This window comes from Poecilia mexicana, unplaced genomic scaffold (genome assembly GCF_051168715.1).
Source record: "Poecilia mexicana isolate PSO_F unplaced genomic scaffold, ASM5116871v1 scaffold_3, whole genome shotgun sequence".
Lineage (NCBI taxonomy): Eukaryota > Metazoa > Chordata > Actinopteri > Cyprinodontiformes > Poeciliidae > Poecilia > Poecilia mexicana.
Window position 1 is genome coordinate 5,280,018 of NW_028263372.1, and position 26,069 is coordinate 5,306,086.

At 39.5% G+C, this 26,069-nt stretch overlaps 2 protein-coding genes across 4 annotated transcripts; one reads left to right on the top strand and one right to left on the bottom strand.

Moving 5' to 3' along the window:
- The first annotated feature begins 1,687 nt into the window (after window positions 1-1,687).
- Window positions 1,688-22,415, top strand: LOC106925764 (AP-2 complex subunit alpha-2). Of its 2 annotated transcripts, XM_088004096.1 has the most exons (23): window positions 1,688-1,974; window positions 3,698-3,766; window positions 4,084-4,226; window positions 4,738-4,931; window positions 6,082-6,211; window positions 7,270-7,371; window positions 7,455-7,563; window positions 7,842-7,992; window positions 8,337-8,505; window positions 10,390-10,527; window positions 10,608-10,790; window positions 11,836-11,933; window positions 12,014-12,245; window positions 13,086-13,250; window positions 13,357-13,494; window positions 14,334-14,467; window positions 15,816-15,898; window positions 16,046-16,134; window positions 16,428-16,552; window positions 16,639-16,755; window positions 16,954-17,023; window positions 17,196-17,330; window positions 18,186-22,415. In XM_088004096.1, the coding sequence occupies exons 1-23, from the start codon at window positions 1,908-1,910 to the stop codon at window positions 18,261-18,263; spliced, it is 2,919 nt and encodes a 972-aa protein (XP_087860222.1). In that variant the 5' UTR covers window positions 1,688-1,907; the 3' UTR covers window positions 18,264-22,415. The 2 variants fall into 2 exon arrangements, with proteins under 2 accessions (XP_087860222.1, XP_087860221.1); XM_088004095.1 differs by lacking the exon at window positions 13,357-13,494 and having other exon boundaries at window positions 1,747-1,974.
- Window positions 22,416-22,546: 131 nt separating this feature from the next.
- Window positions 22,547-25,781, bottom strand: LOC148160148 (protein C19orf12 homolog). Of its 2 annotated transcripts, none has more exons than XM_088004097.1 (3): window positions 25,636-25,781; window positions 24,943-25,144; window positions 22,547-23,526 (listed from the first exon to the last, which is right to left on the bottom strand). In XM_088004097.1, exons 2-3 carry the CDS (start codon window positions 25,100-25,102, stop codon window positions 23,261-23,263), a joined length of 426 nt encoding a protein of 141 aa, XP_087860223.1. In that variant the 5' UTR covers window positions 25,103-25,144; window positions 25,636-25,781; the 3' UTR covers window positions 22,547-23,260. The 2 variants fall into 2 exon arrangements, with proteins under 2 accessions (XP_087860223.1, XP_087860224.1); XM_088004098.1 differs by having other exon boundaries at window positions 25,537-25,775.
- Window positions 25,782-26,069: the final 288 nt, after the last annotated feature.

Here is a 26,069-nt window from a genome sequence, read left to right on the forward strand (position 1 = left end):
ACATATTCCAATATGAGCACATATCTACCTCAGACATATGGTTCATCTATAATCAGAGATTTTACTCAGATTAGATTCTGAGCAGACAAGAAGTCTGTCTCATTTTTTAAAATTTGCCTGAGACAGCTGGCTGTCTTTAAAAGATTCTCCATGAGACCTTGTACATCTAAACACAATTCCAGCCGGATCTGATCCTCACTAACAACCCAGGATGAAAATGACTGACGCAGGACTGCTGGCTACTTAACTGCCAGGTTTCTCTGGGTGGGGAATCAGACCGGTGCAACATATTTAAAGAAGCTTAATTAAAAGCAGTGTGCTCCATCTAGTCTCTGCTGATACAATTAGAAAGCTTGTGCTTTTGTGTGGTAGTGCTTTCTTTTCCTGTATTGTCTCTGTGCGGGGTCATTCTGTAACCACATGCTGGTTTTATATGTTTATTGTATTAAGCTTTGCTCTTTCTACCTCACTCAGTCATGTTGAAATCATTCATGTGGATAATAGATGCTGCAGTTAATTAGCTTTATGGAAAAAAGTACCCTATTGTTTTTCATGGCATATCTAAATGACACAATTTAGAAGATCAAAATGGTACGTCCAAATATTTGCTATTGTTGTGTAGTCAATATTTTACTACACAACTATATTTTACTATAAAATATTTTCCACATAAAATAATTAACGACCGCAGAGAAAATCTTGTTCAGAGATCTACCAACAGTTGATCCTTTCAAGTGTTCTAGAAACTTAATGCATTTCTCTCTTGGTTTTGAAATTCTTCTTCTGAAAGGTTTGAGTTTTGAAGATCAGGGGAAAATGATAGATGGATTTTATCATATTTTTGAAAAAAAAAATTGCACAATGGATGGAGAGCTGAATGAGATCTCTACTCATTTTACCTCTGTAAATTATTATGAAGGTTTTCAATGTGAGAATTTTGGGAATTCTCACTTTCTAAATTAGATCAGTCTTGCTTATCTCTATCTAGAACAACCCTGAGTACAGCTGTTGCACTAAATGAGCTGTTTGTTTGCTTACTGCTGTCTGAGACTGGTCTGCTGGTTTGGAATGATAAACATGTCGTTGGTAAGTTTTCAGTTGTGCCTATAGTTTGCATGTTGGATGATGAATCCCACACTGTTCTATGAGATGTCAAGGACTTGGAGAATTGTATTATGACGCAACCCTGGTCCAAAGTTCTTCACAACTTCTTGACCTGTCGCCTTTGTCTTTACGATGCTTGATGTTAACTCATGTTCTCTGAACCTCTAAGACCTTCTGAGAACAGATTTAGAATGAGATTGAAACACACATAGATGGGCTCTGTTTAGCTGATGATATGACATTTTTCTGACAGTTTATTATTTCTTAAAAAGGCATGAAGGGACTCGCTCTGATTCTAACTTCACACTCTTTTTCTTCTAGGTGACACTCAAGCATCCCATGAGGTGTTGCTCTTTTACTGTTGTGTTTTTTGTCATTTAAGCAAAGATATTTGTGTTTTAACAAGATTTAGATCTCATCTCGCTAAAGCGAGAAGCCCTCTTGTTATAACAAGATTAATGTATTGTTATAACAAGAAAGTTTGTCTAGCTTAATTCTTAATTATAAATGATTATGAAGATTTTAAAAACAATTATCCTGTGCTCTTCCGGAAATTCTCACGGTCAAACTGGCTTCTCTGTAGCTTAGTAGCAGCTACAGTGTCACAAACTACTTGTGTGGAATGAAGCCCTGCGGGGTGTAGCCTGAGCTAAATGGAACGCAGCCGCAGTCAGTCTGGTTCCTGTTATTCAGCGCTTGCAGTGCTAACTGTGTAGCAAAACAACTTTAACAAAGTTGCTCGTCATAACTGCGGTATCCTTCTTATTCGCAGAAATAGTTCGCATTAAGACAGTGTGAACAAAATGCCCGCGGTCTCTAAAGGGGATGGAATGCGTGGTTTGGCTGTGTTCATTTCAGACATCAGGAACTGTAAGTTTGTTTTGAATCTTTGCGGAATTAAGCTAATGTAAAGTAGTCAGTGTAACGGAGGTGGACACTGCCAGCTCAGTATCTTCTTTTCGAGATCATTTGAACAAGTGTTTGTACAAGCAGACTACACGTTGAGATAGAATGCTGTGTATTATATGTTACTCAGCAGTGTTAGCTGTTAGCTCCAAGTAGCTAATATTACGTTTAGGGCGTGGACCAAACCGCTGCCTGGAGATGATTCTTAACAAGCAAATAAAACTGGGCAATTTAAAGATGGAGATTATACACACTGACTGGGGTCGGGTCAGAGTTTTTACCAGTAGTGCCTATCACAAACATAGTTGATTTATTTTTTTTTTATTTTTTGAAAGATGTTATCATTCAAAAATTGTTGTTAAAAGTTCCACCACATCTCGTCAGATAATAAATAAAAAAATCTAAATTTTTCCTGGTGGCAGATTTAATCAACAAGACCTTCAGATCACGAGCTGTTTCCAAAAACCTAAACAGGTAATTAAGTCAAGCTGCTCCTGAATTTGGTTTCACAACAGCAAAGACGCATTAGTTACCATGGTGATTTTCTACAAGGCCTGTCAAATAGAAAAAATGTTGAACTGGCCTAACAATAAAGTGTTTATAGCAAAATAAGCTTTATTGTTATTATTATGAATGATTTGTTAAACATATTTAAATGTTACAGAGTTGAGTCACTGCTTTACTAAAAATCCACCAATGCTGTTAAATTTTTGAGTTTACAGACAGAGGCGTAAATAAAACCCATCTGAAAAGAACTAAAAATGTCTCACTTATCTTTCAGTATTTAGTTTTTAGAAACCTCACAATATGAAAGTGCCCCAAATCAGATAATTGCTTTTTTTATGAAGTATATCCATTGAAAAATAAATAACACAATATTTGATAATAAATAAATAAAATAAAATAGATTTCTGCGCAGGCTGTTCAGTTAGGAAAATATGACATGGCAGTATTATCCTTAATAAGTGTGAAAACTAATAAAAAGCCTTCCTGCCATGATCTGTTGTTAATTATTTAAAAGAGGCGTTGTCACTTTTTGCATGAGAGTGAGAGAGACACATTGGTATCACACGCTTCTGCAGGTCAACAAGATTTCACTGTTGTTTCCAAGCAATGACAAAATGATTTCAGACTTGATGTTTTAAGTTGTCCTTAGCAGGTTAGATTAGCCAGTTTTTAGTAAGGCTGTCCTTAACTAAGATTTCCTAGGGTTAGAGTTAGGGACAGAACTCGACCGACTCATCAAAAGCATAAAACTGAGAAATTTTGAGAGACCTAACAGTTCTGTTTTTGGAGAGTGGGAGGAAAAAGGAGTAGCCAGAGAGCACACACATCAAGACTTTATGCAGAAAGACCCCAGTCTGGTGTTCAAATCTAGAAGGTTCTTTCTGTAAGGCATCAGTGTAAACAGCTGCTCTACCCTGCACCTTTTATTACATTCATTATTGTTATTGTCATTACTTTTATTATTAAACAGTTAAAGAATTAAATTAAGGTTGGTTTTTAATAGTCTTTATAAGCAATTTGTTTTTTACAACCCAATATGAGCACATATCTACCTCAGACATATGGTTCATCTATAATCAGAGATTTTACTCAGATTAGATTCTGAGCAGACAAGAAGTCTGTCTCATTTTTTAAAAATGTTAAAAAACGTTTATGGTTGATTGAAGCTCTTTGTTTGCAGGTAAAAGTAAGGAGGCAGAGGTGAAGAGGATAAACAAAGAGCTAGCCAACATCCGTTCCAAATTTAAAGGTAAGTGAGCAGTTGGGACACTCTAACCCTGAGAAACAGAAAGTCATGCAACAGACTGCTCCAAGCTGAAGGGATTCAGTCTGCTGTTTTGATGAGCTTTATCTATGCCACAGTGTGAAAGTCTCACGAAAAGATCGTGTTAGCTTAGGTTTAGGCTGAAGCTTTGATATCCTGAGCCATCAGGGTTTATCACTGTTTTTGAAATATAATGATGTTCTCATACATTGTTAATTAATAATTGATAATTCCAAAAATGAAATATTTAGCTTATCAAAGGCACTTTACATCAATTTATGTTTTCTGTGTTGCTGTGGTAGGAGACAAGGCTTTGGACGGCTACAGTAAAAAGAAATATGTGTGCAAACTGCTCTTCATCTTCCTTCTGGGCCACGATATTGACTTTGGACACATGGAGGCTGTCAACCTGCTTAGCTCCAACAAATACACCGAAAAGCAAATTGTAAGTATTTCTTTCTTTTAATTGTTTGTTTTCACCTCGCAGCTCAGTCTGACTGGAGCAAACATTATAACATGTCAAAGACGAAGCACATCCTCTGGCGGCGTTATTGGACCAGGACCCAATCCATGATGCTGATGTAAAAAAACATATATTTGATTCTGCAGCACATCCTCACATGTATTGAACACTTCATTTGTAATGGTTGGAAAAGAGCTGTCACAGTGAGATCATCCACTAATAGTGTTAAAGAACATCATAGAACATCTTCAGAAGTCCAGCACTGCACAAATCCTTTAAGATGAACCTAAGATGTTGTCTTCCTACATCAGTAAAATGCTTGTTGCTGTTTCAGCTCTGATAGAACAAGTGAGCAGCATCAACCCACCTTCTGCCGTGGTGGGTCCAGCTGCTTTAGGAACCATAATCAGGACAGATGAAGATGAAGAGGATTTTCAGAATGTTTTGGTTCATTCAGGTGTCTGTCATCTGGTGCCACTTCCTGCTTTTTCAGGGTTACTTGTTCATCTCCGTGCTGGTGAACTCCAACAGTGAACTCATCCGTCTCATCAACAACGCCATCAAGAATGACCTCGCCAGCCGCAACGCGACCTTCATGAACCTGGCTTTGCACTGCATCGCTAACGTGGGGAGCAGAGAGATGGCCGAGGCTTTTGCTTCGGACATTCCCAGAATCTTGGTTGCAGGGTTCGTAAAAATGGTTTATTCATACAAAAAACTGATATTAATATTCTAGTCTTTCACACTTGCTTTTTCTGGTTTGATGCTAGAAAGACTTTTCTGGCTGATTCATGTTACAACACTCTAAAAGACAAATCTCATAGCAGACAACTCTGGGAGAACGTTTAGGAGACATCTAAGACTTCTAGTTTGTCAGTTGATTTTGTTCAGTCTGTGCGTCGCTCCAGTGGGATGATAACCTGGTGAATGCAGCGGTTCTCCTGCTCTCCACAGGCCTGTAGAAATTCTATTTGCAGTTTGCCTCAGGTCATGTGTTAGAAAAGGTAAATATTTGGAAGAAGACACTCTAATCAGACAAAAACCAAAATTAAACATTTTGACATAAATGCAAAATGCCATGTGTTATAGAACAGTAGCAGTGTGTATCACACAGAGAGATGGGCCAAGTGAGTCCGACACACGGGACGACACAGCGACAAAAAGTTGGAAATTGTTGAACTTTTGTGTTGTGTCGTTAGCCCGAGTTCACTTTTACATGCACAAGATTGAAATTTTACATCCATGAATTTGACCAGTCGCTTGGCTGGAGGGGCAAGAGACTTTCACCTCATCACACAAGTCTGGGCTGCTGCTAACGATTATTTTAGTAGTGAATTATTCTGACGATTTAGAGAACTTGAGCCAGGTGAAGCTTATACTGCAACTTGAGGAGTTTTGGATAAAACATAATATTTACAAGCCAAGAGGGGTTTTATGCCAGTCAACGATTAATTGATTACTAAGTTAGTTGATGATTTTTTCAATAACCAGTTCATCAGGATTAATCTGATTAATTGTTTTAGTCCTACACAAGTTCCATAGGGAATGAATGGAGAGTGAGTGACACTGCATGTGTTGTTGACCATGTGTTGAGCTCTTGACCCTTAATCCCACCTAAATGTGTTTTATTAAAGGGCCTATTGTTAAATTAAGTTCACAAATCAGCTGGACACCTAGATCCACTTCTTCTCCCTGGTTTTCTTCCTGGAAGGTTGCTGGTTGCCACGCTGGTGTTAGTAGTTGTTGGAGGAGATCATATTTCAGACTAACTAAGCTTTTCCAGTGTTGTCTCCGTGTTAGTATGAAAGCATGCTGAAGAGATGATTTTTGTTTCCAGGGACACCATGGACAGTGTGAAGCAGAGCGCTGCGCTGTGTCTGCTGCGGCTCAACAGGACTTCTCCTGACCTGGTGCCTATGGGAGAGTGGACAGCTCGGGTCGTCCACCTGCTCAATGATCAGCACCTGGTAAGACCTGTGCTAGTTTACTGCTTCAGAATCAGAACATCACTACAGCTGTGCTTAGGGCCTGTGCTATTTAAAAGTCTGGTTAGGTTTGAAAGTGAAACACACACATTGTACCAGACACAAGGTTTTATGAAGATGTGTATCTGTCTGCACGACATGCCGGAACAAAACTTCTCCTTACTCTCTGATGACTAAAGTCGATTAACATTCAGCCAGACATAAGCAGGCTGTGGAATATCCTGGTTGCTTGCTTACCTGGTGACCTTGGTTACGAGCCGGTCAGAGGTCTTGGACCAGCAGCTGCATAGTCGAGGGTCTGCATGTAGCGACTTTACAAAGCTTTTGGCTAGAGCCAGTCTTAGTGTTTGTTTGTCAATGCAGCTGAAGAACTGGGACATTACTTCCTATGGCTCCTTCACAATAAGAGCATTACTTCACATTGCGCTCTGAACTTAAATTATATATTTAACGATAAACACAAACCTAACTACCTGCTTTGCACCTGAAAACGCTTTATTTACCAATTAAAATTTAAAGAACTTTTGGCTGTTTTGTTGCAAATGTCTGACCACATCTTAGATTTAGTGTTGTAAATTTATGCCTTTAACTATGGAAAATTATCTGATTGTTCTTAAAAAGTTATGCCTTTTAGCATCAGACAATATTCACTTTTTTCTCATAAATATTGTCACCATCCCAATATAATGGCCTAAGTGCCAAAGAGATTTTGGTAAAAAAAAAAAGAAGAAAATATGTATCAGGCATAAAAATTACTTTTGGATGAAGAATATAGTAAGAATGTGACAATATGTAAAATTCATCTGAAAAGTATTTTTTTTGGCATAAAGTACTTCTTTGTGGCCACTGTATTTTTGTTTATTTTCTACAGTGGCCCTTCCTCCATCATTCACTGATGTATCAGAATGTGTTATTAAAAGACAAATACTTTTTGAGATGTCCAGTTTATTTCCTTTGTAAGAAAACGTAAAGCTGTAAAGAAACAGTCTCTATCTGTATCACAGAGTAGTGTGTTTGTGTGTGTGTGTTCCTGTTCTCAGGGAGTAGTCACAGCAGCCACCAGCCTCATCACCACTCTGGCCCAGAAGAGTCCAGACGACTTTAAGACTTCCGTGTCCCTGGCTGTGGCCAGGCTCAGTAGGGTGGGTCCAGCTTTGATGCCCCTAATGGCGCTCTGCTCTTTCTCAGGCAGAGTCTTCACCGTCTTCATCTTCCTGTCTCACAGATTGTGACCTCTGCATCCATCGACCTGCAGGACTATACATACTACTTTGTTGCTGCGCCGTGGTTGTCTGTCAAACTGTTGCGCCTGCTGCAGTGCTACCCTCCACCTGGTATGCTACCATAAAGCCATGCATTACTGGGACAAAACTTACTTTTTATTAAAAATAAAATAACCAGTAATCTGGTTATTTTTCTGAAAAATAACCAGGCTACTCTCAAATATGCATGCGTGGTAACTTGCCTAAGAACATTAACATATTAACATTGGAATTCTTGTGGGGGTAATCAACCCTACATAAAGCAGTCGGACATGTTGGAGTTGGAAATCACTAGTGTGTTTCTATTAAGTGTATCTTTAAGAGGAAAGCAATGCGACTGGCTGTTGCAGAGGACGCATCGCTGCGAAGTCGTCTGTCCGAGTGTCTGGAGACCATCCTTAATAAAGCCCAGGAGCCGCCCAAGTCCAAGAAGGTGCAGCACTCCAATGCAAAAAATGCTGTTCTGTTTGAAGCCATCGCCCTCATCATCCACCATGACAGGTTGGTCACTTTCTGCTTCTTAACCTGCTCAGTTACCTAGGAAGAACTGATGTTTAACAATGCTGTCTGTACATGTTGAGGACTGAATGCTGCAAGTCAATGACATCACAATATAGTGTTGCTGGTCTAACTATAGATGAATGAGAGTATTACACCTGGACAAATAGAACCCCATGCCACTCCAGTATGCTCTATCTACAATGTATCAGACTCACCCGGCGCTATTGCACTTTGCTACAATAAGAGCAAAGTGTATATTAGTATGTTGTATATTAGTGTTGGATTGTGAACTCAGTGCATGGGGATCTGAGTACTTCCTGTTGTCGTTGTGTGTTTTCCCTCAGTGAACCCAACCTGTTGGTGCGAGCCTGCAACCAGCTGGGCCAGTTCCTGCAGCACAGAGAAACTAACCTCCGTTACCTGGCCTTGGAGAGCATGTGCACGCTGGCCAGCTCCGAGTTCTCCCATGAAGCTGTGAAGACACACATCGAAACTGTCATCAGTGCCCTCAAGGTGAGTTTCTGGACCTCTGGTAGGAAATATGATGACCCCATCAGTGTGGACATCTCCATGCCTGTTAGGGATGGAAAGCAGGAATGTTCCACGCTGCATTCATGCAGTAATTCATGCCAGAAAAAGAACAACCGAGTATTGAGTCCATAGAAATCAATATAATTCTCAGAAGCTCTAATTTTCTAAATTCTGAATATAATTTTCAGAATTTATCTAATATTCTAATTTTCTATGCCACTCTATTTTAGCTTTATATTATCTGTAAGTCATAATCATCAGAATTACAAGACAGAAATGCTATCTGTGCAGTGAATCCACATGGTGTATGAGATTTACTTTCTGAAATACTGAACATTTTCACATTATTTACATTTTTTTATATACCTGTATTTACTCCTTGTTTACTGTACAGTGAGACAGAAACAATATGAATCCATCAAACTAACAGAATAACAGAATAAATCATTTAACAAACCAAATGAACTCTACTTAGAAGCTCTGCAATAATCAGGGTGAAACATGAGACTAAGATTCTGTCTCATGTAGTCCATGATCTCCATTCATGGAGATCATGGACCACTGGGCATTATAAATAATTAATATGGACAGTAATAAGAAGTGGTTGAAATGATAAGTGCCATTATATCAATGTGGATGTGTTGAGCAGTGAGGCAGTTTAATGGTCTTTAAACATGTCTGGAATTGAAATGAACTCTAATGTATTTACTCAAGTCTAGAGAGTTATGAACAATGATGGGTAGAGCATGTGACCCACATATGGAGGCCTCAGGTTCCAGTCCTGACCTGATGACCTTTGCCATACGTCTTCCTTTTCTCTCACAACCTGCTTTTATGTCTGACTACTCTCAAATAAAGACTAGAGCTGCTAAAACCTTAGAAAAACAACAAAAACACGTTTATAGACAGATGAGTCCTTCTCAAAATCAGTAAGAACAACCTTAAAAATATTTAGTGACATCACCTTTAAGTTCATGTAGTACTTCAACTGGTTCCAAGAAGATGGATGTAAGTTCAGTTTTGACTTTATGCACCAAAAGTTAAAAAACAAATTCTCACAATGAAGAGAGTATTCTCTGGCGGACTTTCTCAATCCTAAATATTTATACTGGGAGACTTTTTGAATTTTCAGACCTTCAGCTGCAGTAATGACTGGAGGAACTGTCGACTTGTCTACAAAGACGAGAGATGGCGGTGTTTAAAATCAACTTTTTTGAGCTTTACAATATGTTATATTGTTGTTCCCTCATCAAAAACATACATGGAGTGTTAACTTTATTCTTTCATTCATGTTTGAGAAATCTTTTGATCTCCATTTCAACCATTCTGCTGTGAAGGACACCTAAGTGAACCAGCGCCACCTTCAAGGAAACTGCAGCTCCTCCTCAAAGCTGCAGTTTCCAACTTTCTGAGCTTCTGCCTCACAGAGCGACTTTCCGCCACGACTCCCCCTCTCAGCTCCTTCAGACTAGCCAGCAGCAATTGGCAAACACCTGGTGTAACTGTGGATTTGCTGAGCTCATTACAGGAACTACTTCTCAGTGCAACACTGGTAAAAACGTTGTTAAAGGGTTAATAGAGGAACCATGTTATTACAACATCCTGTGGAGTTTCAGAAAGAGGAGGAGTTTCTTAAAGAGACAGAGGTCCAATTTCAAGGCTTTAAATTATGAAGTCAATTTTTTTAAGGCGTATTTGACAACTGAAGGTAACATAGTTCCTTAACTGTGCTACAAAACAGCACTATGTGCCTGGGAAACACACAATGCTGCCCCTTTTAATTTACTGGCCAATCATGTTTCTTTCCCATAGTTATATGGTAGTCATACCGTCCGGTTGAAGTCTCTTCTTGGTGTGTCTGTGCAGACTGAGAGAGATGTGAGCGTGCGCCAGCGGGCCGTCGACCTTCTCTATGCCATGTGTGACCGCAGCAACTCCAAGCAGATTGTGGCGGAGATGCTGAGCTACTTGGAGACGGCAGACTACTCAATCAGAGAGGAGATTGTAGGCTGTCAACACACACATGCTCAGGTTTGAGTCTCGGGGAAAGATGTTCTCCTCAGCCACCACGCTGTCGCCCACAGGTGCTGAAGGTGGCCATCCTGGCCGAGAAGTATGCAGTGGACTACACCTGGTACGTGGACACCATCCTTAACCTGATCCGCATTGCCGGCGACTACGTGAGCGAGGAGGTGTGGTACCGTGTCATCCAGATCGTCATCAACCGGGATGACGTCCAAGGCTACGCTGCCAAGACCGTGTTTGAGGTGGGAACTGTGATTCATGTTGTCACTAATAACATTCACTTCTCTTGTGTTTTTCTATGCATCCTCCAGATATGAAGGGAGTAAGAAAAACTAGATATGAACATTATTTAAAAATTGTATTATCTCTTAAGTAAAATCCTGTTTTACTTAATAGTATGTGTCTAATAGTAATAATCTGAATTATTGATTCAATATTTCCACTAAAAGTTGAGGAAAGAGATTAATTTAGTTTAATTTAGAACAAGACTGTAACATAACTAAATGTGGAAAAAGTGAAGCACTTTGAATACTTTCTGGATTCAGTCCGATGTTAAAAGAAAATGTCAGTAAAATGTGGATTAATATTAATACCAGTTGCAGTATTAATTAATACAATCATTGGTAGAATAGTCATGCATTATAATAAGTACAGTTGAAACCAGAAGTTTACAAACTGAAGTAAGTCTTGATCTGAAGTTAAATCAGACCAATATTTTTCATGTTTTAATAAAAAAAAGATTATGCCATTAGGTTATTTGGTACTGTCTTAATACTTAATACCGTAGGAGTGTAAAATATTTTTGTCATTATGTTGATGACACCTGTTTTCACTATGACATCAAAGAAGTTTTTTATTTATTTATTTTTTACAAAAAAGCAACATTTTGCTGACCACAACTGATTTGTAAATCAATAAAATAGTCAAACATCTGAGGGCTGATTGACCTGATTAATTAAAATAAAAATCTGATTTTTTTATTATTTTGCCTGTTCATCACCGATCATATAGCTATGTCAGCAACATCTGGCTGATTTGTGCATTTCTTTCTAAAATGAATTGAATCCAGCATTTTAAAGGTAGATTGGTACCAAACACTTAAGAAGTGAACAAACTGCATAAAGGTAAAAATCGCTGTCCAACAGAACAGAGTGCTTGTTGAATTCAGGTTTTATTAGATCTGATTAGACCAACACTGTGACTTTAGTTGGATACACAGTTTGTGTTAGTGTGTGTTGTTTCTTACCTGACAGAAGCTGTTGTTCCTCTCCATGTGAATGTGTGCAGGCCCTCCAGGCTCCAGCCTGTCATGAGAACCTGGTGAAAGTGGGTGGTTACATTCTGGGAGAGTTTGGAAACCTGATTGCTGGTGACCCTCGCTCCAGGTGCTGAAAACTGACCCCGCTTCTGACCAGATGTTTGTAATCTTTGAAGGTTCAGCTCCTCATGACCTGTTCCTCTGCAGCCCTCTGGTCCAGTTCAACCTGCTTCACTCCAAGTTCCACCTGTGCTCGGTGCCAACCCGAGCCCTGCTGCTCTCCGCGTACATCAAGTTCATCAACTTGTTCCCGGAGGTGAAAGGCACAATCCAAGATGTCCTCCGTTCAGACAGCCAGCTTCGCAATGCCGACGTGGAGCTCCAGCAGAGGGCGGTGGAGTACCTGAGGCTCAGCTGCATCGCCAGCACCGACATACTGGTCAGCACATCATTTAGCTAACCGGACGTTGAATGGGCCTGAAGCTTTAAGCAGAGCCTGAGTCCAAGGCAGGCACTTAGGATTGTACAGTGAGGGTGGATGTTTCTCTTCTTTATTAGGGCTTCAGCAGCATAGAGTGAATTTACTTCAATTTCTCTGCAAAGTGAACACAACCCTGTTAAAATATCACGGATGTCTGAAAAAATGAGACAACGAATCATTTTATAACCTTTCCCATTTGTGACATTTATCTGGTATAATTAGGCTCACGTGTTGAATTCAGTAATAAAACAGAGGGGAAAATACATATTTTTTAAAATATAGCTTAAATAAACTAGTTCAACTCATGTGAACACTCTTATACTGAGACTTTATTGATGCATATTTTTTTATTCAGTTTCAAACTTCAGTCTTTGGTAGAAGTTTGTCAGCATGCCACAACCTGAGCAGATCATGAGGACATCTGTTGCTCACAGTCCTCTTCAGGAAAATGAAGTCAAGTGTGTAGAGCATCTCAGCAACAAGGCAGTTCAAAGTGCTCTACGTCATAAAAACATCATACAGTCATCAGTTCTGAAACAAGCAACAAACTTTACATGTTGTCAAATGCCATCATCAAGCAAATACACATAAGATCAATGTTCCATTTACTACTAATCAAAAGTCATTTGAAAAAGGTGGGTTTTAATTCTTGATTTAAAGGAACTCAGTGTTTTAGTTCTGCTGAAAAGCTTTAAGTTCCCAAAGAAACATGAAGTTACCAAAGTTTCCTCAGGTTGCATGCAGAGCATTTGTTGGCCAGTTCCTGTGGGTTTAGCGAGGTTTTCTCTCTGCCCCCAGGCCACCGTGTTAGAAGAAATGCCTCCGTTTCCAGAGAGAGAGTCTTCCATCCTGGCCAAGCTGAAGAAGAAGAAGGGCTCCAGCAAACTGCCAGACATGGACGATTCCCGAAAGAATGTCAATGGCAGCGCCGAGCACGCCGAGGACGCCGAAGTGGCCAGCAAGGTAGCATCATGACTAAATCAGAAGAATGTAGACGCTTCATCTGAATCCATGGGGATTTTGTCCTGTCCTCGTCCTGGGTTTCCACTGTCCTCCTCTGTTTTCTCAGTCTCTACCTTCCCGTTGTTCTGCTCCTCTTCTCTTCTTTTCTGCACCTCAGACTCCTCAGTTTCTGTTGGAAGAGCTCATTTCCACAGACAGACCCCACCCCTCCTCTAGCGCCACCATGCTCCCCACCAGAACCATGGTACTTGACACGTTTACATTTTCAGTGCAGTTTGCATTTTGTCCCAGTGCTGCCATCTGCACGGAGGAGCAGGTGTTCCTGTTGCCTAGCAACAAAAAGGTCCTGGGTTTGAATTCCAGCCTGGGGTCTTTATACATGAAGTTGCATGTTCTCTCTGTGCATGTATGGGTTCTTCAAAATGAAAAAATCAGAGAACTGGAAATACAGTAAGGTCGCATACAAAGAAAAAACTTTGTGGTGGAACAAAACCATAGAGAATACTTTATTAATTCAGGGAGAAATGTCTTAGTATGTGACATTGTACATAGTATAAGTATGACTTAAACATAAAATAAATATATAAAATGAAATAATAACAAGCATGCACATCTAAACCTACCTAACACTGGCTGGCCATTCGCATGAGGAAGTATGGTGGTGTCAGCATTATGCTGTAGGGATGGTTACCTGCAGCAGGGAGCCGTTCCTCAGCTGAATGAAAGATGAAGGTTCAACTCCCAACAGGAAAGAGGGCCTGACACAGCCAGAGAGACAGAGAGAATTAATTACAGTCTCTGGCCATGAGACACTGAGCAGCTAAAGTCTTTCCTCTGCCTACATCTCCCAGAATGCTGTGTGGTTCTGGATCGGAGTTCAGTGACATTATTGAAAATTCCATCAGATGTATTATCTATTGACGTTAATGATGTATCTGTAGCGATATACATTGGTATTGATCTGTTGTCCAGTACTTCCTGAAGTTTTTTTTTTTTTTTTCTAAAGGTCTGACTAACGAGCCTCAGTAGAACACCTGTTGTAATTTTCTGAATGTGATTTTCTGGATGGTGTTTGTCCTGCAGGTTCCCAGCCACACCTTCACTGACAACCTGAGTGTGAACTCAGCCCCATCCTCAGGAGCCAGCCTGCTGGTGGACGTCTTCTCTGACTTCAGCAGTGCTGCACCCACAGAGAGCTCAGACGAACACTTCCCCAGGTGACACTAACCACAGCTCATCTAATGAAAACACAATGTTAGCCGTCAGTGTTCTTGTTTTAGTTAATCAAAGCTGAAGAAGAGTTATTTTACTGTAGGCCTGGGCTAAACATGACAATAAGAACTATTACGTTTTTTTTTTTAAGTAACTCAATGACTGTTAATGCATGGCACGACAATCAGAGCCCCACTAATATAACTACTTCGTTTGACAAACATTCTGACTTGTAATACACCTCTTCAGTCACATAAAGAAGTGACTTATATCATTAAGCTGCACACAGGAAGCATTATTATGTAAACTGGACTTTATTAGCTTCACGTCATGTTGTAATGTCATTCCCTCATCATAAACATACCCAGAGTCAAGGTTTCCCTCAGAAAACTTGCTAAGCTCGGTGGTTGGGTGCTAGGCAGTCATTCATCCAGCGGGCCGTCGTGTTTTTGAGTTAAAAAATGTTTAAGTTGACAGGAAATTTGAAAATATCACTTGATATTTATGTGTTATTGAAAGACTGGAAGATTAACACCTGAACACTAAATATAAAGTCTTAAAAAAAATGCAAGCATTTTAAAAAGACTTAAATAAATAAGCAATGCTAAGCCTGGTGGGGGTGCTAGTCAAGCCTGGTGGCCTGCCAGGCTTATAGTACACTGGGGGAAACCCTGCAGAGTGTTGTTTTGATTCTTTCAGGCATGTTTGAGAAATCCTTTAATCTCCATGGCAACCATTCAGCTGTGCAAAATGGGTGGGTGGACCTAGCCCTGCCTTCAAGGTGCAGCTTCTCCTCTGAGCTGCAGTTTCCAAGCTTCAGCCTCACAGAGCAGTCCTCCCACACGACGCCTTCACTCAGCTCATTCAGACTAGCCAGCAGCAATTAGCAAACACCAAGTGGAACTGCACATCAGCTGAGCCCATTATAGGAGCTACTTCTCAGTTCAATGCTGGTAAAAATGTTGTGATGACTTCCTGAAGCAGAGTTTCAGAATGAGCAGAAGTTTTTAAAGAGACAGAGGCCCAATTTGAAGGAGTTAATTTAAGAAGCCAAATTTCTTTTAAGTCATATCTGATATTTTTCAGCGTAACAACTACAGGTTACATAGTTACAATGATACAATACAAGTTACAATATGAATAAATCTCATATTTTCTGATTTATTCATATTTATATGAAAATCAAAATTCTTTTCACAAGACATTTTACCATAATAAAAGATAAACTGTATAATAAATGCCCAGCTCTTCCATACGGACCATTAGATTTATCGTTGACAGAAGACAACTTATGAATAACTGAGCACTGTTCTGTTACAAATATTAACAATTTGATAATTGTTAATATTTCAGGTTTGTATGCAAAAACAACGGTGTTATCTACGAGAACCAGCTTCTGCAGATTGGACTGAAATCTGAGTACCGGCAGAACCTGGGTGAGCCTCTGCACTGTTCACTTCTCTGTGTTCGACTCAATTACGATTACAAGTTTATGTGAGAGATTGAAATATGTTTGGAGGAGAGTGAATGAAATGTTTAACTTTTTTAAAACGTCATGAAACAAAATTCCTTCCTTCCTGCAGGTCGCATGTATGTGTTCTATGGCAACAAGACCTCCACACAGTTCCAGAGCTTCTCCACATCAGTGAGCAGTAATGACGTCCTCTGCTCTCATATCCTCTGCTCTGCTCCACAGCTGCCCGCCGAGTGATCTCCTGAGATGGTTTCTGTGCTGGATGCTTGTCTGAAACAAGACCTGCTGTTTGTCTGGTTGTTTTTAACAACAATTACTCTCTGCTTCAGTTAAATACGTTTCCACCCTGCAGTGATTATCTAATGGGAAGAACGTAGCGGTTTGCTTTGTTAAATCCAGCTGGGTGGATGTTTTTCTTCAGTTTTAGTGTATATTTGAGCTGTTCCTGCTGTTTCTGTGAATATCTGTGCAATCCTTGACCAGCAACTTTACAGCTGAATGTCCAGGAAAAGCCAGTAGACCCGCTTATAGAGGCTGGAGCTCAGGTCCAGCAGATCCTCAACATTGAGTGTGTGTCTGATTTCTCAGATGCTCCTGTCCTCAACATTCAGTTCAGGTTGGTAAGACAGTATAGATCTGTTGTTTTATGTATTGACTCTGTTATTGAGCTATTTATACGCAAACTTCATCCTGTATGTGCAGATATGGTGGAACATTGCAGAACATCGCAGTCAAACTCCCTGTGATGCTGAATAAGTTCTTCCAGCCCACGGAGATGACGTCCCAAGACTTCTTCCAACGCTGGAAGCAGCTTGGAGCGTAAGCCTGACTTTACTTTCACTAAAGTAGTTTCAACTAGTTGGCTTTTAAAGTCAGAAGTATCAGTTGACATCAGATTAATGTGAAAAGTTGTATGTCGGAAAAGGTTCATATAACAGCTCTTGTACTTGATGGTTCTTTCTATCTGTCTGTCTTTATTTTGAAGTTGAACATTTTTTTTGTTTTTGGTGTCATCAGTCCTCAACAAGAGGTGCAGAAAATCTTCATAGCCAAAAACCAGATGGACACAGATGTTACCAAAGCCAAGGTAAACAGTGAAGCCTTGTGTCAGTGTGAACATTTAGGACCATCTGTGACTGAGCTCAGTGACTCAATAAACATGTAATCTGACTTTAGCTTTATGATGCTGTTGTTGCTTTGGTGTTTTTATGAATCTAGTCATCTTACTTCTCTGTGTTCTGTTGCGTTCACTCCTCCAGCTCTTAGGTTTCGGTGTAGCTCTGTTGGATGGTGTGGATCCTAATCCGGTGAACTTCGTTGGAGCTGGAATCATCCACACTAAGACCACTCAGGTGGGCTGCCTGCTCAGGCTGGAGCCCAACACACAAGCACAGGTAACACACATACACTGAAATAAAGGCTGTGCTTTGCAAAATGTGTTTTATTGTTTTCCAGAAGGTGAAAGAATTGAATTGGAAAGAAAAAGACTCATGGTTTACAAATTAACAAAATTCCATGTTTTATAATTGTGCACTACCTTGTTGGTCAGTCACAAACAATCCCTTTAAATTGCTTTGATGTTTGGGGTTGTAACATGACAAAATGTGAATAGTATAAGGGATGACACCACTGCAAGTCGGCTCTGAACTCATGTGTTGTCCGCACAGTGTGGGACCTGCAGCAAAGCCTCCTATTCTGACGAGCTTCCACACATCACAGTGTAACAGACTGTGTGGATGTTTGTACCACCTGTTTGAAAAGTTACTGCTTTACAAAGAAACTGTTCCTATTTGTAGCCACAGCTCACATTTATTGTTCTGGACCCAGCGTGATGCAATAGTCTTTGATTTAAGTACAAAATGTAATGATGACAAAAATCTGTAGATTTACTTGCGGTTACCTTCATGCAGATGAACATGTTATAGTGTTCAGCTGCTGCCATTTCTCCATCTTTTCGATTTTTCCAGACTCTGTTTGGGTTTTGGAATAAACTTTATCCTGCGCTCTAAATGCTCTGGGTAAATCTGGGATCAAGAGCCGGTTGGATTGACTGACAGTTGTCATCATGTCTATTGAATTGGATCTGATTGTCTCATAAAGTGCCTTGTAAAATGACATTTGTAGCAAATAGATGCTAGAGAAATCAACAGATTTGAACTGAATGAACATTCAGTTCAAATCTGTTGTTAGCATCATACAGTTAGCATCATACAGATGCTAACTGGCTGATTCATTTCTGTTTCTTCCAGATGTACCGCCTCACCTTGCGGACCAGTAAGGAGTCCGTATCTCAGCGGCTGTGTGAGCTGCTGTCAGAACAGTTTTAGCCTCCACACAGCACCTGCATTTTTACACTTTCTTACTCTCACTTCAAATCAAAAAAAGATGCATTGTACAGTGTACATTTTTTGTTTTATTTACATGCTTTATATCCTAGTGAGAGGGAAAAGTCTTTTTTGCACATAACTCTAGTAATGCCTCACTGCTTTAAAGCTGCGTTGTGTCTGTCCTCACACTGTGATGAGGCTCATGGTTTGGCCTGGCAGCCTGAGCCGCCGGTACTGAGAGTCCGGGTTGTTGGTCTGGGAGTGTTTCACACAATCATTCTGTACTTGTTGGCTTACAAAATAGATTACACAAGTCGCTCACAGAGAACGGCAACACTTCAGCTGTTTGTTACACGTCGTCTCAGGAGGAACAATCCCTCTTAGGTATTTATAAAAAAACATATTTTGTAAGTGTGGGTTTTGTTTCCTGTAAGGGAGTTTTCTAACAACCACAGCTGTTTTCTAGAATCATCTTACAGGGACTGTGATTGAAATAACATGTTTATGTCTAAATAGAGAACTCCCAGGTCACTTTTGAGAAATACTTCACAGACGATACGATGGTCTATTTCTAAAGGGATAATTCAGAGTTTTTTGAAGATGGGTTCTATTGAGAAGTTTTGAGCAGTCAGTGTTTTACCTGCGTTAGATAATTGTTAGCGTTTGTGTTTTGCACATATACTGACGTGTTATTTTAACAACGTAGACAAGTAACACTGCAGCTAGATTTTTTTTTTATGTCTGTGGCCTGAGCTTTTCACCTCTAGACACCTTATGTAGCAACTTATGCATCAGTGATACGGAGTTTAAGTTGTTGCTAACTCAAAGTAGCTTCAGGTTGTTGGTCTGTTCTGACGGGTTTTATCAGTTTTCTCCTGACTGCCTTTAAACGTTCAATGGAACCAGCTTTTAAAAAAACCTCAACTCTATTTTTATTCTATAAATGTTTGCTCACACCAAGAACAGGAACTCTGCTGGTCATGAAAAGTCAATTAGAGAGGTGGACCATCAACAGCACACTGTAACAGTTATGTCACTGCCATATGTTAGACTTTTCTAGCTGTGTTTTAAATCAACCAACCACATCGTTGGATGCCTTTATGTCTTTTCTGATGTTGAAATAATAATTTCCAGTGGAATCACTGGAGTTGGTTGTTGGTGTGAACAGCCTTTAAAGCACTGCCACATTCTTTTTATTTTGTCCTAAAGCATTTCTTTTTAATGTCCAACTAGAAATATTTCTCCATTAGTCAGTTTGCTTGTCTGTTTTTATATTTGCTTAAAGAATGCCTATTTTTACACCTTTTTTTAATAATAAAAAAAACTCTTTAACTGCAGCTCTACAGGAAAATTTCCCCCTAATAATTTTATCCCATATCTCATTTTTAGGTTCACTTTTTTTCACCACTCAGCTAAACTAGAATCCCACAGCTGTACTGTTTACGTGTTGCTGCTGCCTTTTGCTCATGGCTGGATTAGAAAGTGACGTTAACCTTAGAGAAGAAACAGTCAGACTACCTGACTTCTCTTGAAATCAGCCTGGTTGTTCTGATCCATGAAATCAAAGCCTGAAGCCGGACCTGATGAGCTCACTGTCACGTTATGACGTGCTGAAAACAGCTGAACATTAGAGAACCAGGGAGACCAGTGACCTCTGAGTAATGTGACTGCAGCACTGCTGCTTTTCCACCTGCAGCCTTGAATGTTTTCACATACTCTCTGATTCTGTTGTTTCCAACGTGAACATTGTTTGTTTATGCTGTGTATTGAAGTTTTAATGCCATACTATTCAATTGGTGATTTATTAAGCAAATGGCTTCTGATCAGTTTTGCTGTTTACTTGCAGCATTTCAGCTCCACATGTATTGTGAATTTAATCAGCATTGTCGTTATTTTAATGTTGGTGACGTTGAAGGAAAGTGCTGCCGTTACCCATATCCCCCTGCTGCACCCTGCTACCTCCTCACACCAGTTGCTCCTTTGTAATTTTGCTTGTTTCCCACTCAGGATTCTCATTTTGTACAAACCACACATCATATTTATATGACTTTAATAAATAACACCTACCAGGTGTAGGTCAGGATTATGGTGGTTTGATCATAAACTCACAATTATAAGAAATAGAATGTCACAAATTACAGTTTTATAATTATTTCTCTTCATCAGCCATTAAAAATATTTTAACTATAAAGACAAATTGTTAAAGTAGATAACTGAGGTACGCATTGTTAGATTAGGGTTGAACAGATCCTCCTCCTTCCAGCAATAAACAGTTCAGTTCATAAGGTTCTGAATATTTTAAATGAGAAAAACTAAATATAAGTGTGATAGGTGATGACTGATGAATTAGATCCAGACATGTTGTAGCGGGTGTCCAGCTGTCTTGAGTTACAAATTCATAAGTTGTGTGTTTCAGGTTTTGGTTTCAGTGATTCACTCCACTGGTTTGGAGATTAGCTGAAGCTTTGAACTCTGGGTAGGTTTCATGTGTAGAGCTGCATTGTAGTCAGTAAACTGAGTGAAGATACTTTCTACAGTGGTGTTTGTTTAGTTGTGTTAAAGGTTTTCAGAAGCACTGTGATCCAGTTTGACACTGATCCTGTTTTTCCGTCTCTTCTTTGTTCTACAGAACACCAAGGGGAACATTAGGTCCATTTAATACTGCAGATCAGGCCAGATAACATCCTCCCCCCACACACACAGTGCCAGTCTGTTACTGCAGGGCCTTTTAGCTTATTCTTGTCACTTTTCTACATTTTCTATTCCCACAAAGACTTATTTAAAGGGGCTGTATTATGTAAATTGACGTTTTTAAGCTTCACATCATGTTGTAATGTTATTCCCTCACCATAAACACACCTGAAGTATTGTCTTGATTCTTTCATGCATGTTTGAGAAATCCTTTAATCTCCATGGCAACCATTCAGCTGTTCAAAATGTGTGAGTGGACCTAGCCCTGCCTTAGAGGTACAGCTCCTCCTCAGAGCTGCAATTTACAAGCTTCTGCTTCACAGAGCAGCCATCTGCCACTAATGCTCTACTCTGCTCCTTCAGACTAGCCAGCAGCAATTAGTAAACACCTGGTTCAACTGTGCATCTGCTGAGAAGCTGATATAAAGAGCTTAGCCTGAGCTCATTATGAGCTTCTTCTTAGTTACCAACTGAGGTAAAAGTGTTGTTAAAGGTTTAATAGAGCAGCCATGTTGTGATGACTTCCTGAAGGCAGAGTTTTTAAAGAGACAGAGGCCCAATTTCAAAGCATTAAATTATGAAGCCAATTTTCCTTTGTCATATTTGATATGTATAGTACTTTTTAGCTTCTTGATTGTTCTACATGTGCCCAAAAAACACAATACTTAATGTTAGGATTTCATGCAACAATATATCCAATTCAAAATCTAAAGTGTGATGTGCATTTGTATTCAACCCCTTTGAGTCGATACTTATGTTTTGCTGCAATTCCAAGCCTCTCTACCAGTTTTGCACATCTACAGAATGTTTGTTTTCCAGTCTGAATGTATGGAAGTTTCCTCTGCTTGCTGAGCTTTAATACAAATGTGAACTTGTGTCATGGATTCCAGGACATTAGCTTTTTCATTAATATTGTCTGACTGAACCTCTTTTGTTTTTTGGCCATCCGTGTATCTTTCAGAGCTCTGAGGTCAGAATTACTCTGATGTTGATCCAATGTCAGAGAAATGAGTTTCTGGAAGAGAACGCCTGATGACTGGGTTAAAATCAATCAAATCAAATCAGTGTGGTTGAATAAAACCTACCAGTATGTCTGACAACTGAATAATGTTCAATTTAAAGTAAAAAACAAGAACTAATCGTTTCCATATTGATGTCAACAGGAGTCCAGCTAAGTCCAGAGGCAACTTTTTTTTTTAATTTTCAGGTTGGCAAACATTTGCATATGTTCACCTAAAGCCTACAGAAGAATGCCAAGCTATGTGATAATTAAATTTCAAAAGAGTGCCGTTTTATTTTGAGCTTCATTTTGTGCCTTATCAATAGAATTCTGTCGCCATGTTTTGTGCCTGACAAAAAAGGGCTGTTTCTAGAAAAAAAAGTCAGGATTTTCTGTTATGTTTAAATGTCATTGCATTGTGTGAATCTGAAGTTTTTACCAAATAAAGTTTTGAAATCAAATTCAATGCATATCTCTTATTCTACTGCCCTCTACTGGATGAAGACTGATCTGTCCAAAGGGAAAAAAAGATTTATCCCAACAAGTTTATGTCCAAGAAGAAAGAAACATAATCAAAACTTAAAAATGTGCATCAGTTTTGAAAAAATAAGTTTTATTTAGTTTGAGCATAAAAGGCACATCAAAAATAATTTCTACCCTTTTCAATGATCAATAGAGAAATCAAGTATGATGTTTTTTTCTATTTCATTATTTATTTCTGATGCCTTCCAGGTCTTTGAGGTTGGAAGGCCTCTTTACCATCACCCTAACCTTTATGCTCAGGACTGTCTGGGCCGATCCATAACATTAACATGACTTCCAGCCAGAAGGCACATGAGATCATTTTAAGCTTAGATTCACTTGTGGTTTGAATAATTTCAGCCTGAACTGTATATTCATTTTGTTATTTAGATAAAAGAAGCTTGATCATTACAGCCTTTACTTTCTAACTTTGGAGTGAATGCTGTGAATTCTTGCTTTGTTCTTCAGTTATCAACCTGAGCTACTGATGATCACTTCACTGATTTGTTCATTAATTTTATTTTTTTAAATGAAGGTGACCTTGAACTGAAATAATAAAAACTTATTGACACTTCAAATAAACAAAAGGCAGCATAGTTTGAAATAGAGAAAATGTGGGATTAAATCAACAAGATGTAAAACATTAAGAATGAAGTTTGCACAGAAAACATTATTTTGTTTTCCTACAGTACTAACAGGCTGAGCCAGCCATTGTTCCCAGTGTCTCCCTGACAACACCAGCATCTGCCACTGGGAATGCCTGAGGTCCGTGTTGAGCCCCAGCTCAGTCCCCATGCCGCACCTCCGCTCTGAGTTCCTTTGAGACGTAGTTGAGCAGGGCGGCAGTGACCTGCTGCTGCAGTGTGGCATTGCCCATCACCAGGGCGATGAGCTGGGCTGCGTCCATCCAGTCCAGGCTGCCCAGGACGCCGTTGATGTCCCGGTAGAGTTGCTCCCTCTGATTGGGCGGCAGCTCCATCAGGATCTGAGGCAGAGGCCTGAACTGACCACTGGTTAGCCAGCTGCCAAGCAGACCCCCCACCGCCCCGCCTCTCAGACACACAGAGGGTTGGTTGCACCATTAGTAACACTAATATGCAAACAAACACTAATGTTTTTAGTTTTTCAAAATAGGTTAATAAAAAATCCATTTTAGCTTTGGAACCATGGGAAGCTAACCCTTGCCATGTGACTTCCTTCTTTGCGCTTAGTAACAGACACATTTCCTGTCTGCATCTCTGACTGGGTTTGGAGGAACACTGAAATGTTTTGTACCATTTTAAATCATTTTTATTTTCAGTCTTTATGGATGAAGACCATTAATTGAGACTTTGAAGCGGTATGCATACTTTAGACTTTTTTCTGTTACAAAGTTCTAGCACTTAGTATATTTATCCAAGTACAGCATAAGAAAATAATTGACACTTGATTACATTTAATATGGCACAATAAAAATGTTTTCCACAATATTCTCAAGAATCACTAAACAAATTGTGTCTCCAACAGAGAACCAAGGTCCTTCCTCATCAGGAAAATGTCAAAGGTAAGTGCACATGCTCAGAAGCAAATATAAAAATCTCTAAAAGCAAAATTGCTTTTATGATTTCTCAATACCATATGATCTTGAACATGCCAGTTTATAACAGGGGTAAGGCAAATTTGTGTAGTGGGAAACATTGTTATCGTGCCATATTAAATGTAAACACAAGTAAATGACTCCCTAATTCTGTACTTTGATAGATAATACTAAGTACGTAGAAAAAAGTACACCAAAGCACAGGAATAAGCTTCAGTGTTTAAAGTATAAGTTTAGTATTGATATACTTATTCTTATCAAATTAAGAATATAGTATAAAGAATAGTATAAAGAATTATCTTTATACTTGTCAGTACAAGTCAAGTATACTTCACTATTCTATTCTTAAGTAGGTAAAAAATCATTTTTAAAAAATATTAACTTTAAGTACACAGTCATATTTTTAGCATAAAATAAGCATACTCTGTACACTTGAATAAAATACTTTTTGCAAAGGGATCACTAGCAGTAGCCAAGTCATTTCATCACACTTCTAAGAAGGCCACTGATTACAGGATTTAAGTTGGTTTGTTATTACTGCTGTGTTTTAATGGCAAATGGATGCAGTGTGTTGTTGCTACCACCAGGCGGCAATGTTCAGCGTTACCACATTATTTATTACCCTACAACGTGTCAAAGTGTACAGAGCAAAACATTCAGCTGAAGCTTCGGGTTCTCTTTAAGAAAAAAACATTTCTACGATAAGAGAAAAGTCATAGCTGCGCTGCTTCAGCGCAGCTATGACTAAGTAGGGGATGACACAATGGCAATTCACAGAATGGGATACAAACTGAACGTCCTATACTACTTTATACCATTCAAAAGGGGTGCATTTTAATTTAAATAAATAAATACAACTCCTGTTTTGTTTCCTGTGTTCTGGTCCTTACCGACAGCAATCCCCGCGGGTCCACCGAGCAGCCCGCCGACGAACGCTGTACCCCCCGCCACCGCCGCTCCTTTGGCGGAGCTTTTCACCGCCACTTTGATCTGGTCATGAGCCGAAATTTCACAGCACAGGCGCATGACGTCATCCATACGAGGTGCCATCTGTGCGCTGAAGCACAGCGGTGGTAGAACAGTGGTCAGAGTCTGAAAATAGGTAGAAAAAATTATGAAAATAGAATGTCATTTACTTCAGTCATAACAACAAACAGCAAGAGTAGATGAAAAAGAGGGATACAGAGGTGTGCATCAGTTTTCCGAGCAACAATCTGAAAAAAAACTTTTGGTTTCATTTTAACACAAACATGAAACTCTGACTTTAAATATAAAAATAATAATAAAAACACAGACACATTAACGTGTACTTAAAATTAAAAGCATAAAAACGTATAGAATGATGCTTCATCTTTTAACATTTTTATTTTATGCCGGTATGTATGAACTAACATTAGGTTTTTTTCTGTTTACACCGACATTAGAGTTTCATTGTGTTCCGGATTGAAACTGAGCCCGAGCCGCTCTAAATTAAAGGGACCAACGGGCTGAAGAGACTGCTCCTCTGCTGCTCCTCTACTGCTCCTCCTCTGCTGCTCCTCTACTGCTCCTCCTCTACTGCTCCTCTTCAGCTGGTTTCGTACCTTTAGCTTAGCCTAACAGCGAGCGCTTCTGTTTCCAGTGAGACAAACACACGAGCTGCTGAGTCCTCCCCTCCCCTCTCCGACTCCGAACGTTTGGTTGCTCTTTCGACGTCCTGATTGATCTGTCACTTCCTGTACATCACAGTGGGTGCGCACCATTTGTAACCCGACAAGTGAATTTATGTGCACCGTTTAAAATGAGGCGTACTCGAGAGTCCCCGCTAAGATGTGACTGAAACAAACAGCAGTCAGTTTGTTTGTTAGGAATTTGCTATCTCATTTCATCTCTTCCTGTATCTACGTCGTGTCTGTGAACAAACAACTGAATAAAGACAATTTCTGTCAGATTATTTTCAGTTGTTGGCTGTTAAAATGAGTTTTTATGAATTACTGGTTTGGCAATAGAAACTCTCAAATCAAACTCAAATCAAGGT

Bases quoted from the DNA above. Each gene is read 5' to 3' on its own strand.
- LOC106925764 (XM_088004096.1), top strand. From the start codon at position 1,908: ATGCCCGCGGTCTCTAAAGGGGATGGAATGCGTGGTTTGGCTGTGTTC. The intron at 6,212-7,269 runs GTAAGACCTGTG...TCCTGTTCTCAG, and splicing joins TGCTCAATGATCAGCACCTG to GGAGTAGTCACAGCAGCCAC. The intron at 12,246-13,085 runs GTCAGCACATCA...CTCTGCCCCCAG, and splicing joins TCGCCAGCACCGACATACTG to GCCACCGTGTTAGAAGAAAT.
- LOC148160148 (XM_088004097.1), bottom strand. From the start codon at position 25,102: ATGGCACCTCGTATGGATGACGTCATGCGCCTGTGCTGTGAAATTTCG. The intron at 23,527-24,942 runs GTAAGGACCAGA...TGTGTCTGAGAG, and splicing joins ACCCGCGGGGATTGCTGTCG to GCGGGGCGGTGGGGGGTCTG.